A 17,751-nucleotide genomic window follows, 5' to 3' on the forward strand; every position below is an offset into this window, starting at 1 on the left:
AAGAGAATGAATAAAAAAGGTGAAATCAGGAAAGCGCAGAAGGCGTCGTTTGCAGTCTACAACTACGTTATTTTTATCAAGAAAAGGTAATCCCAAAAGAATATCGTTCATATCTGGTAAGATGAGAAATCTGTCTAGAAAGTTTTTGTTGCCCAATTGGAACTTTAAATCGACTTGAGAGAGTACTTCAACTTTTGCACGGGATGCCACCGAGACTTTGTATTTGGGCGGGTCATGCTTTTTGAAGAATATAGAGGGGTTCAAATTGATTATATTGTCAAACGTTGATTGCGACATTGCGCTACAAAACGCGCCTGTGTCAATAAGAGCTCTTTGTTTACAGTTTGTTCCAAATATAAGGTTAAGATAAAATGGGCGTGCTACAAACATGGCTGAGGTTTGGTCACTAGAAAAATCTTCATCTAGAGAGATTGTAGAAAAAGATGCATATCTGTTTGTGGTTGATTTGTGGAAGTTTTTTGTGTTGCAGTTCCGTGGTTGAGTTAGTTTTTTTGTTGACGCTGGAATGGTATGTTTTCTCCAACTCTTGGAGCTGGTATTTGCCAACACTGTCCCTGAGTATGACCTCTGCGTCCACAGTTACGACAAATGTCTGTTGCTGGTGTTGGGCTTCGTGGATATCTCTCTGGTTGTGAATTTTCTTGTTCGTACGTGCGTGGACTTCTGTACGTATGTTGGTATTGGCTACTGTACTGGCTCGTTGGAGAACTCTGCATTCCACGAGGACGCCAGTTTTGTGCATATGTGGCCTGGTGTTGTTGTGGTTGTGAGTTAACAGTCGCCACAATAGATGCAGAGGCTTCATTGATTCTTGAACTTATTTTGGACATATTGTCTACAAATTTGTCCAATTTTTTGAAGAAGGCATCTTCCCTTTGGTTAGTCTCTGATTGCAAAGCATTAAAAGAAGCAGGATAGCTGGTTTCAGGATACGTGTCGCAGACCCACATTTCGGTTTTGATTCTGTCGCATAACTGGTCTACTGTCTCAGCGGCTGGAGCTTTCAAAAGCTTGAGTTTATATTTCAGCGGCATTCCTTGTATAAACTTCTCTTTTATTCGATCGGTCCTTTCCTGAGCTCTGTTAACTCCTGCTGCAGCATTGTCTGGGAATGCCAAATCCGCTAATCTTTGAATTGCAACCAAGAAGTCCTCGGCTGTTTCTTTGCTTAGATCGAAAATTTTCTCATTAAATCTCAGGACATGGAAGAATCCGTTGTCTGTATTGTTATAGCGCCGACCCAGTCTCTCCATGAGTTGATCATAATCGTTTCTCACTGCTTCTGGAAGGCCGTTAAAAAATCGAAGTGCACTCTCAGATAGGTTCATTCTCACGAACTGTGGTCTTAGAGCATCATCGATCCCTGCTAATGCTACGGCGGATTCAATGAAGGAGCGGAAGTCGTCAAACGATTCTCCTAGTTTTTCACTGAATTTGTCAAATTTAATGTATGGCTGTATATTCGCTGCCATTCTGCTTTGTTTTTTAAAAAAATCGTGCAATTAAAACCATGCAATGAAAGAGTCTACGACTAATAATGAAGGATTATAAATTTCACTGCTTTCCACAAAAAAAATAGAACATTGTTATAACTTATCTGCTGAAGAATTTTGTAGGGGCGCCTGGTTGTGTCCGCACTTCCTGTTCAACGATTTGCCACTTGAGTAGTTCGTGAGAGGTGTCATCTTGCATAAACTGCTTGCTTCAATTATCCTTGGGGTCAATTAGATGTCCGAGTGTGAGATTTTGAAGTCGAATGTTTGTTCTTCTTCTTTTTCTAGTTGAGAAACAATTTGTGGATGTTGACGAAAAGTGCTATCAATCGTAACCAATTCATTTTCGCGAGTGTCTTCGATCAAGTAAGCTTCAAAGTTTTTTGAAATTTAATGTGGCTTGCTTGTCATTTGTGATTATTTTTTTGTCTCGTAGTTCTGCTGTATTAACCGTGAAACTGTTTCCGTTGTAATCAATTTGTAGAAAGAAAGTCAGAGGAGAAAAAAATACGCAGTAAAAATTATTCAGAAATTGGCAAAGTAAATGAATATTGTGCGGTAAAACTCAACACTGTGTTCGACATCTGAAGTTTCGTTTTAGTTTGGTTGAAATGAGGTGACATGTTGCCGGTAATAAAAACACAGAATATTGGAAATTTGTTTTTTGAAGAATAAACGCAATTGGTTGAAACAAGGTGAAAAACTATAAAACAGGATTTGACCTTCTGTGTTGTCTACTTTTATTCGAAGATTTTTATTTTGAACGTCGATAAAAGTCATAATTGAACCAAACTTTCAAATATAAAGACGTGGTGACTGACAAGAGTTATTGGTAACATTAGGCATAACCCTTAACACCATGTTATGTACTTGTGTTGTATGGTTTTAATTAACCGAATAACCAAGATTAATTCTTCTTATCAGAATGTTTTACTTGTGCTAATTTTGACTGTAGTAATAATGCTTTAAATGAGTGAAATAAATCTCCAGCCAAACTGTTTTCCTGTTTTTCTATATCATCATAGTCTTTGAATGCGGAGTGGTCTGGCTACTAGAGTTTTAACCTTAGCAATCAACGGGGGGTCCGCTGCCTAAGTTGTCAGATATTTAAGCAAGGTTTCAAAACTGGTTTTTTGGAGATAGAGTGAATTTGAATTAACAATATCAAACCAACTGTTTGCCAATGGAAACAAATTTAGTTCTCTTTTTCCTCTTTCAATTCTTCTCCTTTATCTTCCTGTTGTTCCTTTTTTATTATTGCCTTTTTTCCATGCTGTTCTCTCTTCTCCTTTTTTATCTGCACTGCTTTCCCTTCCTTTTTAGTCCAATCAAATTGCTCAATGGGAATCCATTACAGATCGCGAAAGCAAACGGCAGATAATAATCTTAGAAACTAAGTTAAATCTTTTCAAAAAAGAAAGCTCAAATTAAAGAATCAGAAAACACCCATAATTAGACTTCTAATCACTGCGATTAAGACAAAAAACAACACACACCTGTTCCTTGTTGTACATAAGATAGACAACATGATCTCATACCAAATTATAAATAAAATTGATCATAGAAAAGACATAAGCAGCAGAAGAATATTCAAAGGCAAAAAATCGTTTAAGTTAATACCATGGCCGGAAGAAAGCTGTAGTAATTAGTCATAAGTGAAATATTGGGAAAAGCTTCCTACCAAACTCTCAGTACTGCCTTAAGTTGAAATAAATCAATTGTAAACCAAAGAAATGACTAAAATCTAAGAAAAAGCTGAAAGTCATTTTTTACAACTGAAAAAATCAGTATACCGAAAATAAATGTAGAGGTGCCAGCACAAAGCTAGAATAATACTAACTAGAATATAAATATGGGCACAATGTAAGGAACACCGTAACAAAAAGACATTCTTGATTTTTGAAATCTAAAAATCAATATGATTTTTGAAAGTTAAAAATCAATTTTAAAAATTCAAGAAAAATGAATACATTTCATTGTTCAGCATTCAAGACATAGAAAAGACAACTAGTCATTCGATACAAAAATCTATCCTCCTGAAGAGAACAAAAATAGGAAAAAGCAGAATTCATAAATACGAAACATTGAAGCATTTTGCAAAAAAAAATGTTCAAAGAACTTTCAAGTTAAGACTGCATATATGAAAAAGTTTTAACTGGTTTTTCAAAACTTAATGTCAAAAAATGATTGAATTTTTATTTAAACGAAATTAAAGTCCTTCACGTTGCACAAAAAAACTTTCTAGAAATTACAACCAAAATACAAACCAAAAACTGACGAAAATCGGAAAAAAAACTACCAAAATCGGATTAGCATATGTACAAGTTTATGAAACAAAATCACACCGAGGTAGAAAGAGGCGTTGAGTATTGGAATTATCAAAAAAAGTTTCCATATTAACTGATTTTCTCCAAAAATGAAGAAATTAATACAAAAAGCCAAAAATTAACTAAGAAATCAAGAATTATGTGCCAATCTCCAACTTGAAACGCATTTTCAGGCTCTGCAAAACATTGTATCAATTTCCGAGGTTGACATTTCAATATAGTATCGAATAAAATTTATTTCTACAAAGAACCAAATTAAAAGCAAAAAATTGGGCCACTTAGACGAAAAAACGGCTAAAAAACGGTTATCTGTATGTGCAATTCAGTCAAAAACTACTTTTCAAAGTAAAAACGTCATTGACTAAACGCAGCGCATGATCAAAACATACCGGGCAGATTGCCGGAAAATAGCCGCCGTTGATTCCAATAAGCATGATTGGGATTGAAAGAATAGAAGATATTGAAAAAAAAAGATTTTTGTACAAAAACATTTTTTAAGTGCGATTTATTTTGATGGCATTTCGTAGTTGAAGATAACGTACTTCTGTTTCTTAGAGAGAGGCTACAGGGGCCACTATCAATACCAATAAGCATTAGAGATGGTAACTAAGACTTATAGGAACGACGTTCAAATAGCGGGCATCTAAAATTGGGCTTTATGGGTTTATCCCGTTTCTACTTCTGACTTCAATTTTTATACTGACTCTGTTCATTTTGAATTGCTTTGCTGATTTGCTGAGCAACTGATGTTCAAAATCACTTTTAGCAGAATGAGAGAAGAGAGAAACTAGTCTAGAGAAGTCAAAAAGATATCACGCAAAATGTTGAAAAAGCGGCAAAATGAGGTAAAGCGAAAAATTTTTTTATTCGACGAAGTAAAAAAAAAAATAGGAGCGCTATAATAGCCGGCTGAGAAGATGAGGCGGCTATTAAAAACTTCTATCGCTTAGCGAAAATCTGTTCACCGAGACAGCTTTTCTCACTTTCGCTTTTAGGTCAAAATGCCGCGTGAACAAGTCTACTTCCTGTAAAAAAAACGAGAAAACCAATACTCCTCTTCGAGTCGTAAAAAAACCAAGAGCACCGCAATATAGCTTCGCTCAGCTTACAGCTTCGCAGCTATAAAAAAGACCAACACGTTCACAATAATTGCTTCAAACTTCGTTCGAGAGCAATTAAACATAAGTTCCGCAATACAGGTGCGCTCAGTTTACAGCCTCGCTGCTATAAAAATTGAGTTCAACGGACCCTCAGTGATGTATCCGGTCAAGTCAGGAATAGGGTGGGTGATGTCATCGTTAGGCATAGTGAGAATGGGGATTTGGGTAATGGAGCCCTGTCTGCCACTGACTCTGCCTGCTCTCTCGTAGATGGTGGCCAAATCGGTGTACATGTAACCTGGGAACCCACGCCTACCTGGCACCTCTTCTCGAGCAGCCGACACCTGAGCAGTTAATGAACGATTCAGTGGATTACCAGATTTAAATTCAAACGACCAACTTTCAGAATTGAGCACATTATCAAAAACAAAGCTCTTTCTGGTGTATAAAGAACAATAACTGAAATGTCAGCATTTGAAATCTAAGCACTTTAAACCGTTATTTATCTATTGAAAAAATAACTAACTGAAAGCTTTTTCACTCTTTTATTTTACTTCTAAAATTTTGCTTTAAATAAAACTACCTGATTCCATTATCATCGCATATTTTCAATAAAATTTTAGACTTGCTCATTTTTATTGAATCTGTCATTTTCTAGGAAGATCATTCTCGTATGCCTTACGCCTATTGACAGATATTCGCAGCACTGTCAACACGTTCGATTTGTACAAATTTTGGTCTCACTGATTGTCAATCACATGAATACGTGAGAATAGATAAACTGTCTGCATCCTGTCTGAAATCAATAACTTACCTCTCGCAATGCCTCTGCGTATGAAGACATATCTGTTAGGATAACAAGGACGTGTTTGCCCTTGTCGTATGCTAGGTACTCTGCAGCAGTCAGTGCAAGTCTAGGTGTGATGATCCTCTCAATCGTGGGATCATTAGCCAGGTTCAGGAACAGACAAACATTCTCCATACTTCCATTCTGAAACAAACCCCTTTAAATTAAGTTTATCAAACTGATTATTGGCTTAAGGGACTAAAACGGCCATTAATTTATCAGTTACAATTGGTCAATAACTTAACATTGTTTATAAAAGCCCACTCATAAAAGCTGAGCTATTAATAACTTTGCTTTGTCGCATTTATTCCTTTCCTCACGGTTTACTTTGTCCAACCATTATTTGTCCAACCAGCCGTACCTAATCACTATGTATTAGTAACTAAGCTACTGTTAAATTCCATTGCTCGAAAACAAAAGTCAACGTTCTAAAACAGAAGTTAAAGGTCAAAAACAAAAGTCGGAAGTACAAGTCACGAACAAACTTGCTTCAGCTAAAAAAAGAGCTGTAAAATCCCAATACTCTTCTTCGAGTAAAACGCAGCGCACCAATGCACTCCAAATACTAGCCGTCTAAGAATATGCGGGCTGCTGTTAATTACAACCACTGATTTTAACTTGCATTTTCTCTCCAGAACTGTTTTGTATAGGAATATTGCAATTAGGAATATGTATAGGTATATCGCAATTTGGACTGTTTTGTCCAGACACGAGAAAAACAAAAACCTTCAGCAACTGAGCAACATACCCGGCAGATTGCCGGAAAATAGCCGCCGTTGATTCCAATAAGCATGATTGGAATTGAAAGAATAGAAGATATTGAAAAAAAGATTTTTGTACAAAAACAATTTTTAAGTCCGATTTATTTTGATGGCATTTCGTAGTTGAACATAACGTACTTCTGTTTCTTAGAGAGAGGCTACAGGGGCTACTATCAATACCAATAAGCATTAGAGATGGTAACTAAGACTTATAGGAACGACGTTCAAATAGCGGGCATCTAAAATTGGGCTTTATGGGTTATCCGGTTTCTACTTCTGACTTCAATTTTTTATACTGACTCTGTTCATTTTGAATTCCTTTGCAGAGCAACTGATGTTCAAAATCACTTTTAGCAGAATGAGAGAAGAGAGAAACTAGCCTAGAGAACACAAAAAGATATCACGTAAAATGTTGAAAAAGCGGCAAAATGAGGTAAAGCGAAACATTTTTTATTCGACGAAGTAAAAAAACATAGCAGGACAAGTCCTGACGTACAATTCAAAGAATTTTCATTTAGACCTAAAACGGACTATGAATGGATTGGAAAAACCATTTAGAAAAAAATCCGATCCAAAAAATCGAAAAAAGAGTAAAAATCAAAGTGAAATTGCCGCATGTGGACAAAAAACCACTAGCGAGAAAGCGAATTTTTGTTCATACACCGTTTTCTCACTCTACTTTAAATTTAGAGCGAAAAAATTTCACGCCGTAAAACCACTCGCTTTTTCGCTCCATTTCCTGTTTCGGCGTGACCAAAATCACTACTCCAATTTGACTTCAAAAATCATGAAAATGTGTGAACAGATCTTTAAAAAAAGACAGCGCCCCAATACAATTCAAATTCTTTGAATTGTAAAAAAACAATAGGAGCGCTATAATAGCCGGCTGAGAAGATGAGGGCGGCTATTAAAAATAATCTCAATGCCAAAAGAATATTTTACGTCTTCAAAACCATAAAATTAATTAGCAAAATCCAGGACATTAACCAACCTGAACAAAATCCTCCCTGAAGAACCTGGCTGTTTCCATTGGAACACCCATTGCAGCAAAAACAATAGCGAACTCCTCATCTTCTTTGCCCTCGGACTTGACAAGACCAGCCTGTCTGCAAATCTGTGCGGCCACATCGTTGTGGGGCAACCCGGCGGCTGAGAAGAGGGGGATCTTCTGTCCTCTGGCAATGCTGTTCATTGTGTCAATGGCAGAGATGCCAGTTTGGATCATTTCTTCGGGGTACTCTCTTGAATAGGGGTTGATGGGCTGGCCCATAATGTCTACAGATAAAAATGAAATGGCCTGAAAGAATCAAAGGAGATCTCTCACAACACAGGAAGGAGCAAAACAATGTATTGAGAAAAAGAAATAGAGACTAGATAAACAAGTTCTTATTGATTGCCAGGCGAAAAAAAACATAACTAACGATCTCAAAAAAAACCCCAAAGCTGAGCTGTTATTTTTTTAATTAGAGCATCAGTGTAATCTGGGATTAATTTCGCGCCAATTGCCCTCAAGCGATGAGAAGGTTTTCAATGTTTAGAGTCATACGGCGCTGAAATTCAGTCTTGCCAGTTACTGCCTTTGCAGATAAATAAGGAGCTAAATTAAAGTATTTGGCTTCAACATCGACTAATATTGATTTATTTTGAGCAATGAAACTAAATTGAGCACACAGCCAGTAATTTGCCGGAATAGTTTCGAATACTTACGGGCCGTAGAATATAGAGCACAGATAGAAACAGATACAGAAATAATGAGAAAAGTTATCGGCGCCGTTCAAAAATTTACAGAAAAACTTTTAGCGGCAAATTAACATGGCTTGTTCAAAATGAGTTTTTTTGATCTCAGACTATTCAAACTAAGTCATTTCAAGTGCGAGTCATTTTCTTGGGCGATTTAAGTTACACATGGTGAAAATCTAATCGCTTTAGCTAAACAGAGTGAGAAATTTCGCCACGCGCGCAAGAGCCGCTAGTCATAGGAAGGAGTCGTTTAGAAAATTTGAAATTTTCCAATTTGCCTTTTGAAATTTTCCAATTTGAAATTTTCCAATTTGCTTTGAAATTTTCCAATTTGCTTTTTTTCCAATTTTTTTTCCAATTTGTTTTGAAACTTTCCAATTTTCTGCCAAAACTTGAAATTTTTCCAAATTTGAAATTTTCCAATTTGCCTTTTGAAATTTTCCAATTTGAAATTTTCCAATTTGCTTTGAAATTTTCCAATTTGCTTTTTTTCCAATTTTTTTTCCAATTTGTTTTGAAACTTTCCAATTTTCTGCCAAAACTTGAAATTTTTCCAAATTTGAAATTTTCCAATTTGCTTTTTTTTCCAATTTTTTCCAAAAGAACAAATGTAAACGAAAGAGCGTCACACGACAAAACCAAAAAAAAGGAAGACTTCGGAAAACTAACTAAACGTAAACCTAAACAAACATGAATCGGAAAAATTTATGTTAAACTTATGAGCATGAATTACAGGAATGAAAACGCTCTACATGAAATACAGGAAACCAAAAAATTTGTTTTAAAATCTTGAAGCCCTGAAAAATTGACTTTTTTTATTTTTGCGGGAACATCAAACTAAGACAGCCAAAAGTCCATGGCCCAATATGCGCAAACATAAAAACTCTTAAAACAATTAGAAAATTTCTTTGTTCCAGAATTAGCGGTTTAAGAACCCCTAAAAATAGCAACAATTTTTGAATATATTGACTCTAAGCATCCTTAGAATGACATACTACATAATACAGAATGAGTACATCCTTAGAGGCATCCTTAGAATGAGTACATAATACAAATCAATTATGCAAATCAAGGACAGAAAAAGCGAAAAAAGCAAAACCTGATGAAAAATGGTAACACCTGGAAACTTTGAAAAACAGTGGCGACAAACCAAGAGAACCTCATAACTATATGACTTCATAACGACCAAAAAAATCATCTATTTTCGAAAAGAAGGCCTCAAAATCTCAAAAACTATTGCTATCAACTCAAGCAATTAATTAGATTCACCTATTACTAATTAGCAACCAATAAAATCTTTCATTAATGAGATTGCAATAAAACAGGAATAAGTAGAACAAATACTCACAATACTCGAATATAAATTTTTTGAAAACAGCGTATTAGCCAAAGGAAAAATGGCTAAAAACTGCAACGATTAAATAGATAAATTTAGGCATCCATAGCATCCGAGGAGGCTTGTCAATAAAGCAACTAAGAGATAAAGCATCAAGTTGAGCGAAAAGCCTCATAACATTCATAAAAACTTTTGAAAACAGTGAAAGTCAAAGTTGTAGAAAGAATAAGCTTTGAACTGAATCAATTAATCCATATACATATAAAATAATCCGTAATAGCAACCTATGAGACTTGTCCCTAATGAGATCAAATGATACGAAAAAAGTACAACATATACTCTCAAAACTCGAACATAGCCAGCATATTGGCGGAAAATAGCCGCCTTTGACGCGTTTGACGCAAATCGCGATTGAAAGGAGATTTGAAATTGACCGAATTTTTGTTCCTTCATTTTCAGTGACAAAATGTGTTCTAATTTGACGCAGAGTTTCAGTAAGATTCTAAAACCATACTTAAATCAGCTTCTAAAATGAAAGCTGTTAAGCTGAAAACTAATGTCAGCTAGCAATCACTCTTATGAACTTTGATCACCTAATGCACTATGAATTAAGGACCAGGCTTTATCCATACATTTTGGTTTTGCTCTTTTGACATTGACCTTATTCTCTACATTGTGCAGTTCAATGCGCATAAAATTAAAATCAATTCTGTTCAAACAGTTAATGAGGTAAATCAAAAGTCAAGTGTGAAAATCGTGACTTAGGTAAAACAAAAACGGGATCGGATTTAAAGCGAATTTAAAAACAAAGCAAGGTAAGATCTTAAAAACAATCCAAAGAATTGAATGAAACACTTAGAACTATTGTACCTGATTAGGAGATCAATTGAAAAATGCCAGCCACAAAAAACAATATCAAAAGTTGAGACACAAAAATAATCAAACAAACTAAAAAAATCAATACTAAAACTAAAATTTTGAGCCACTTAAATATACGCAATAATCCACTGAAAGAGGTTTATTGGCCAACAAAGAAAGAAATCGAGAAACGACAAAAACTTAAAAAATGAAAATTACAAAATTTAAAGAAAGTTTCTTAATTTCGCAATACTAAAATGTTGAAAACCACTTTGTTGACCAGCAACCAATTTGCAAGACCTAAAAAGTGGCCGGTAAAGATATGCACAAAAATAAAAAGCAAATTTTATTGAAATGTTGCTTAAATTTGTGACATCATTTCTTCAGAACCATTTTATCGTCTTCCAGATGCCATCCAGTGACCCTGTTTCAACCTTAAAACACTTCATTGGCTCAAAAAGATCGATAACTAGGAACATGACAATAACTTTCAGAAAATTAGAAAAATTTCAAATTTTATCAAAAAATTGCAGAAACTCGTAATAAAAAGTTAAAAACCATTCCATTGTCCATGCAGTAACATACTATCAAACCCTAGAGGTTACTTGGCTGCTGAGGCAAAATTGGAACGGAAGAAATACTTTGCAAATTTCGAAAGAAATAGCTAAAATGCGTTATATTGAAGTGTTGAAAGCAATTCCATTGAAACCAAAAAACTATACAGTATCCAATCATCAAACCATAGAGGAGGTTCTATGTCCCCTGAGGCTGGAACAATAAAAAAATGCAAAATCAATTTTTCGTGTTTGAGTTTGCAGTACTAAAACACATAGCTCAAAAAATGGTCATAAAAAGCAATTATATCTTGCAAAAGACCTTTATCAACCTTGACAAAGAAATGTCAATTCAAGAATAATTCAACAAAACGTAAAAAAAACGTATAAAAAGCACCATTTTCAGATCATAAACTTATAAATATGACATTTTAAGCTTGAATTAAATCCTTCCCAGCAACTGCAAAAATCTAAGCAACTGAGGGACTACTAACGTAAGCTTTGGTCCTCGAATGAAACTTAAATCCCACAGGGCCTAACCTGTTTATCCCTTTTTATCGAAGTCATCAAATCGAAGTCATCATGGAAAAATATGTGAAAGCCTTCCGTTTTGGATTTCGCTTCTGACCGCATTTGAGTAAATTAGATGCTTGAATTTTAAATAACATTCAGTTAAAACCCCGAGTTAAGTAAGTCAGAAGCCAAAAAAGAAAGTTGCAAAAATCGCTACTATGTGATATAAATAACCCAAAACGATACATACAGAGAAAACATAGCAACGGGAAAAACTTAGATTTTTTAAAAAAAGAATGCTACCTCGCAAGAATTGTTCTGGAAACCTTTTAAACATTCTTCTGCACGATCAGCAAACTACCCTATTCCAATTGGAAAACTCTAATCAACAATAAAAAAGGCAAACAATAAGAAATTTCAGAGAAATTAATAACATATATGTATAATTTATTTCAGTAAAAATTGAGATGTATAACCATCAAATGTCAAGTCTTGGTAGCAATATCTATAGAATAGCTCTAGATCGATCAGCGAAAACAAAATACTTTTGTGAAGCTGGAATTCAGGAAAAAAATATGCAAAACACTTTAAAGAAAGGCAAAAATGAGACATACTTTGATTAAAATTTATTTTAATAAACGTAACCTAAAAGTCAAATATCTCCAATCGAAAGCTCACCTAAGCCTGTGAAAAAACTATGCTCAACTAAAAAAATCTCCAAAACGGCGAAATATTGGAAAATTACGCCTATGTCTAATATTTTTGTCAGATGGTAAAAAAAGGCTCCAAAGTAACTAATAATAGTTTAGATAATTAAGACAGACACATCTAACCGATAAAGATGAGTTTCAACTGAAAAAGCCGTTTCGAAAAAGCCGCACATGATCAAAAAAACATGCTGTGAGCGAAAATTGTTTCACAACTATACTGTGCTCGCTCTTTATCGCAAAAAAGAATGAACAAAAACATTCAAAATTCTCTCTCCGCTTAACGTTTGTTCCGCAGATTGAGCTAAGAGCTAAACATTTCTTTTCACGTGCGGCATTGGCATTCTTTTCAAACACATCCTCAAAAAACAGAAGTCACCAATTTAAAAAAGCAGGCAAAAACTCCTGAAAAGACTAGACGAAAACAAAAAAAACCTCAAAAAATTAGCACCTATTGAAACCACTGATAAAAATTTTAAAAAAATATTGAAATCAATTCATTGAAAAATAAGCTCTTGATAAAAATTGCAACAAAAATATAAAACAATGAAATTTATTATATGACAGGGGCACAAAGCCAACGAAAATTAGCTTTCAGCATATGAGAAATTAAATCGTCGCAAAACATTAGGCAAGAAGTCATAAGACTAAAAATCTTGTCCAAGATTATAGAGAAAACAAAAAGAACTGCACATAGAAATAGTCCAAAAATTTTCCGTTTTTTGGCCATAAAAGAAAATGTTTTGACCCGTTATACGCGTGCAGTAATAATCAAAGCCTCTGCTCAAATCCTAATACAGACAGTAAAACAAAACGCCCATAACAGACTAACGTCGGGCGAATTGACTGTATTAGTTAAAAAAACTTAGTGCCAAATTCGTTAAGTTTATTTATCTAACTAAACGTCAATAGAGAGAAATTGAGACCTGTCACTATTGCGACTAAAAAACAAAACGGCAAAAAAGAACAACAAGCATGCAAAAACCAATAAAATATTTTGTTTTCATGAAATTTTTTTGACAATAAACAGAACAAATTCGAGTTCAGGTATGTTTTGAGGTAACATACAATCAGATGACTAAAAACTGTTTGTGAGCTGTTCAAACAAGTTAATGATTTTAGTTTTTTGGAAATAATGAAAAATTGCATTTTCAATTCCTTATTTTTCATCAAGATCATATAGAAATATTCGTACAGAAAACAAGAAAAAACAGCAAAAACAAGTCAAATTGCCGTAGGTGAAAAAAATTTGCTCTCAAAAAGGAAAATCTGACTGCACACTATTTTTTTTCATTTCACTTTAAAGGCAGTTTGAAAAATTGTCACGCCTTAAAACCATTCGTTTTTCGCTCCTCTTGCTACTTCAGCGTGATTAAAATCACTACACAAATTGACTTCTAGACAAGAAAATGTCGAATAAAGTGTGAACGGATGTTAACTCCGGCATTACCTCAAATAAAAATAACTTATATCCTAACCTAATCAACCACTAACTGTTTAACCATTATTTTTGCTCGAAACGTTAGATTTGCTCTAAGCCGTAAACAAATGCGTGAAAAATAGAAATTTTTGACAAGATTTCATTTTCATTCTCTCCATTGACACAGAGACGATGGTTAAGCTGCTTTGTTCAATTTCTGTGTCACGCTGTTGCGATTCCAAATCTCCGATTTGCAAGGACAAGAAACAAAAGGATCAAGGCGTCTCCAGCGAAGGAATTTTGCTAGTTCCTCTAACAAATGGAACGAATTTTTTTTGACAATAAACAGAACAAATTCGAGTTCAGGTAGTTTTGAGTTAACATACAATCAGATGACTAAAAACTGTTTGTGAGCTGTTCAAACAAGTTAATGATTTTAGTTTTTTGGAAATAATGAAAAATTGCTTTTTCAATTCCTCATTTTTCATCAAGATCATATAGAAATATTCGTACAGAAAACAAGAAAAAACAAGTCAAATTGCCGTAGGTTGAAAAAATTTGCTCTCAAAAAGGAAAATCTGTCTGCACACTATTTTTTTCAGTTCACTTTTAAGGCAGTTTGAAAAATTGTCACGCCTTAAAACCATTCGTTTTTCGCTCCTCTTGCTACCTCAGCGTGATTAAAAACACTACACAAATTGACTTCTAGAGAAGAAAATGTCGAATAAAGTGTGAACGGATCTTAACTCCGGCATTACCTCAAGTAAAAATAACTTATATCCTAACCTAATCAACCACTAACTGTTTAACCATTATTTTTGCTCGAAATGTTAGATTTACTCTAAGCCGTAAACAAATGCGTGAAATATTGAAATTTTTGACAAGATTTCATTTTCATTCTCTCCATTGACACAGAGAAGATGGTTAAGCTGCTTTGTTCATTTACTGTTTGCCACGCTGTTGCGATTCGAAATCTCCGATTCGCAAGGAAAAGAAACAAAAGGATCAAGGCGTCTCCAGCGAAAGAATTTTGCGAGTTCCTCTAACAAATGGAACGAAATTTTTTTGACAATAAACAGAACAAATTCGAGTTCAGGTATGTTTTGAGGTAACATACAATCAGATGACTAAAAACTGTTTGTGAGCTGTTCAAACAAGTTAATGATTTTAGTTTTTTGGAAATAATGAAAAATTGCATTTTCAATTCTTATTTTTCATCAAGATGATCATCTTGCAAATAAATCAAAGTCAGCAATTTCTCGAACGAAAAAGAGCGGGTGGCACAGGAATTCTTAACAAATAGTCCCCATCTATATCCAACCAAAAATTATTGGGCTATTTCGAGGCAGCAGCTACAAAAATAGTGTTCTTTGGGAAAATATGAACGCAAAAATATCAGTAAATAGACTCTTGTGTGAACCTACATAAAGCGTCTAATTGATGTTTAAAAAGCTAAAAAAAATGTTTTGACACATTACTAGAGAACTGATTTGAACTCACTATGTTATCTTATTTGATGTCTGCGGCACTTTTTAACAATTCATTAGGTGTACGTAGCTTTTTTGTAGCATACAAACTGCAAACAAAAAGTGAGGAAACAAATTATCATCAGAAGCAAATTATGAAGAAAAGTTCTTGCAGACCTTTCTAAGTTTTGTTTCAAAATATTTGTTTCTTGGAAACCTTTCATAAGTTTTGTTTCTTAGAAACCTTTCATAAATTTTCTTGGAAACTTTTCAAAAGCATTGTTTATAACAAATGGTCTAGTAATTTTTAGGCGTGATCAGCAAATACATATCAACTGATGAGAAACACAACCAACGATATATCAAGAGAACGGAAAATAACAGAAAAGAAAATTAAAAAAGTACAAAATCATAAAATCATGTTCAACATCTTAATCAATTTTTCTCTCCCTCTCTCTCTCTCTCTATCTATCTATCTATATATATATATATATATATATATATATACATATATATATATATATATATATATATATATATATATATATATATATCTCAACTGTCTATTTTCTTCAACTGAAAAACTCATATCGATATGAACGACAAAAAAAGGCCAAGAACACCAATATGAAAACTGTGAGAAATAAGTTCAACTACGAAAATTACCTCGACACTTAACATTACAAAATTTCTGAAAATGATTCTAAAACGGCAATACCACAAAAGATCTCAAGAATGCATATAAAACTAATAAAAACAAACCTACTAACGTCGAAAAAATTGCTCTTGAATGACAGGCGGCGAAATTTAATTCAGGGGCTGTATCCTCGATAAATTTTTCTTTATGGGTGCAAAAACATCAGCCGACGGTAGGATTCAAACCCCGACCTCCTGAGTCAATTGATTAGGATAATCAAGAGTGGAATTCGAAGAGAAAAAACTAAGGAAAAAAATGATTTTTGTACACAAACAATTTTAAAGTGCGAACTATTTTGATGTCATTTTGGAGCTGAACATACTCCTGTTTCGTATTGAGACGACACAGGGGCTAGTACCAACACCAATAAGCATTAGAGATAGTAAGCAAGAACAAAGTTCGAGTAACGGCCATCTAATTGGTCTTTATGGGTATATCCTGTTTCTTGTTCTGACTTTGTTTTTTGATACTGACTCTGTTCATTTTGAATTGCTTTGCTGAGCAACAGCTGTCTAAAAGCAGTTTTAGCAGACCGAGAAGAGTAAAACTAGCCTAGAGAAGCCAAACAGATTTCACGCAAAATTTGAAGCTGTGTACTTTGGTAAAGTAAAAAAATTTTAATACGACGAAGTTAAAAAAAGGAGCGCTGTAATATCCGGCTGAGAAGCTGAGGCGGCTTTTAATAAAATACTTCACTCGCTTAGCGAAGATTTCTTCACATCTATTCTGCTCGCTCTATCTCTCTCAAAAACGCGACATGAACAGAAAACCACTCTCTTCTCTTTGCTCTTCAATTCCTTCAGCCGTTTGACCAAAACATTTAGTTTTCACGTGCGGCATTGACTTGTACATCCTGTTTTAAATACACTCCAAAAAATTATTCATCACAAAAGACGCTCCAACACTACTCAATATAGCTACGCTCAGCTTCGCAGCTACAATAAATGATTAGCCGAGCACCCAAAATGTTTAACAGATTACATATTAACAACAATTATTAATCAAACTCGTTGAACTGCCAAATCTGTGAGCACTTTAATTACAATGTACATTGAAAATACAATTGGACAAATCCACAGATCTCTGTCATAACTTCTTTGAATTTAACCTTAAAAATGACGTGCAGCGTATATAGAAGACAGATGTTATGGCATGCTCTTAATTCCTCAAATAGCGTTCATTTCACGGTTGCGTTAGCTCAAAAAGCCAGAACGCGTTCATTTAATATCTTCCATTACGACAACTACAATATAACCGAAAAATAAAATCTCAAAATAGAAACAAATTCTATTGACCTCTTGGTCATGAAAAGGTAGCTCGGTTCTCACATTTTAGCTAGTTTTCGCGATTAGGCTTCAAACAACATCAAAAAGTTACCTAAATAGTCTTCAGCCAGGACATTAGGTCCTTTGTCAATGGGTTTGCCAGACCCATTGAATATTCGACCCAACATGTCCTCGGATACACCGAACTTCATAATCTCCCCTGTGAACTCACACTTTGTGAACTTGGCATCAATACCACTCGTTCCTTCAAACACCTGAAACAGATATTCGCTGCACAACATCAGTAGGTATAATTCAAACAAACAATTTAGTTAGGCAGCGCAATTTATTTCAGGGGCTGTAGCTTAAATGAAGTCTCCTTTAAGTGTTCAAAAACATCCCACAAGGGACCGTCAGATAAAAATACCTTCGCCATGTGAACGAGTAAAAGACTATATTGTAGTATAAGGTTAAATGACATCTAAACGATTGCTGTCCCGAAGACGGCAATTAGACTGATGTCTCCATCCCGTTCGTGGAGAAAAACAGATCAAAATCTGATGCACTATGTGAGCGCGTAACGTCATAATGTATACAGTATAAAATAAATTGTAACCTAGCCGACTGCCGCTTTGAAGATTTCAAA

At 34.5% G+C, this 17,751-nt stretch overlaps 1 protein-coding gene across 2 annotated transcripts in view; it reads right to left on the minus strand.

Annotated features, from left to right (window-relative positions):
- LOC142348838 (V-type proton ATPase subunit B-like) overlaps positions 1–17,751 on the minus strand; it is a 103,130-nt gene that overhangs the window by 26,629 nt on the left and 58,750 nt on the right. Inside the window, exons 2-5 of one of the 2 annotated variants that reach the window (XM_075400375.1) lie at positions 17,218–17,380; positions 7,541–7,824; positions 5,756–5,932; positions 5,090–5,285 (exon numbers count right to left, since the gene is read on the minus strand). In XM_075400375.1, coding sequence (XP_075256490.1) covers positions 5,090–5,285; positions 5,756–5,932; positions 7,541–7,824; positions 17,218–17,380 — 820 coding nt within the window. The remainder of the gene's footprint in view (positions 1–5,089; positions 5,286–5,755; positions 5,933–7,540; positions 7,825–17,217; positions 17,381–17,751) is intronic. The other variant, XM_075400376.1, reaches the window with a different exon arrangement.

Source organism: Convolutriloba macropyga, chromosome 10 (assembly GCF_964194025.1).
Source record: "Convolutriloba macropyga chromosome 10, txConMacr16.3, whole genome shotgun sequence".
In the NCBI taxonomy this organism is placed as follows: domain Eukaryota; kingdom Metazoa; phylum Xenacoelomorpha; order Acoela; family Convolutidae; genus Convolutriloba; species Convolutriloba macropyga.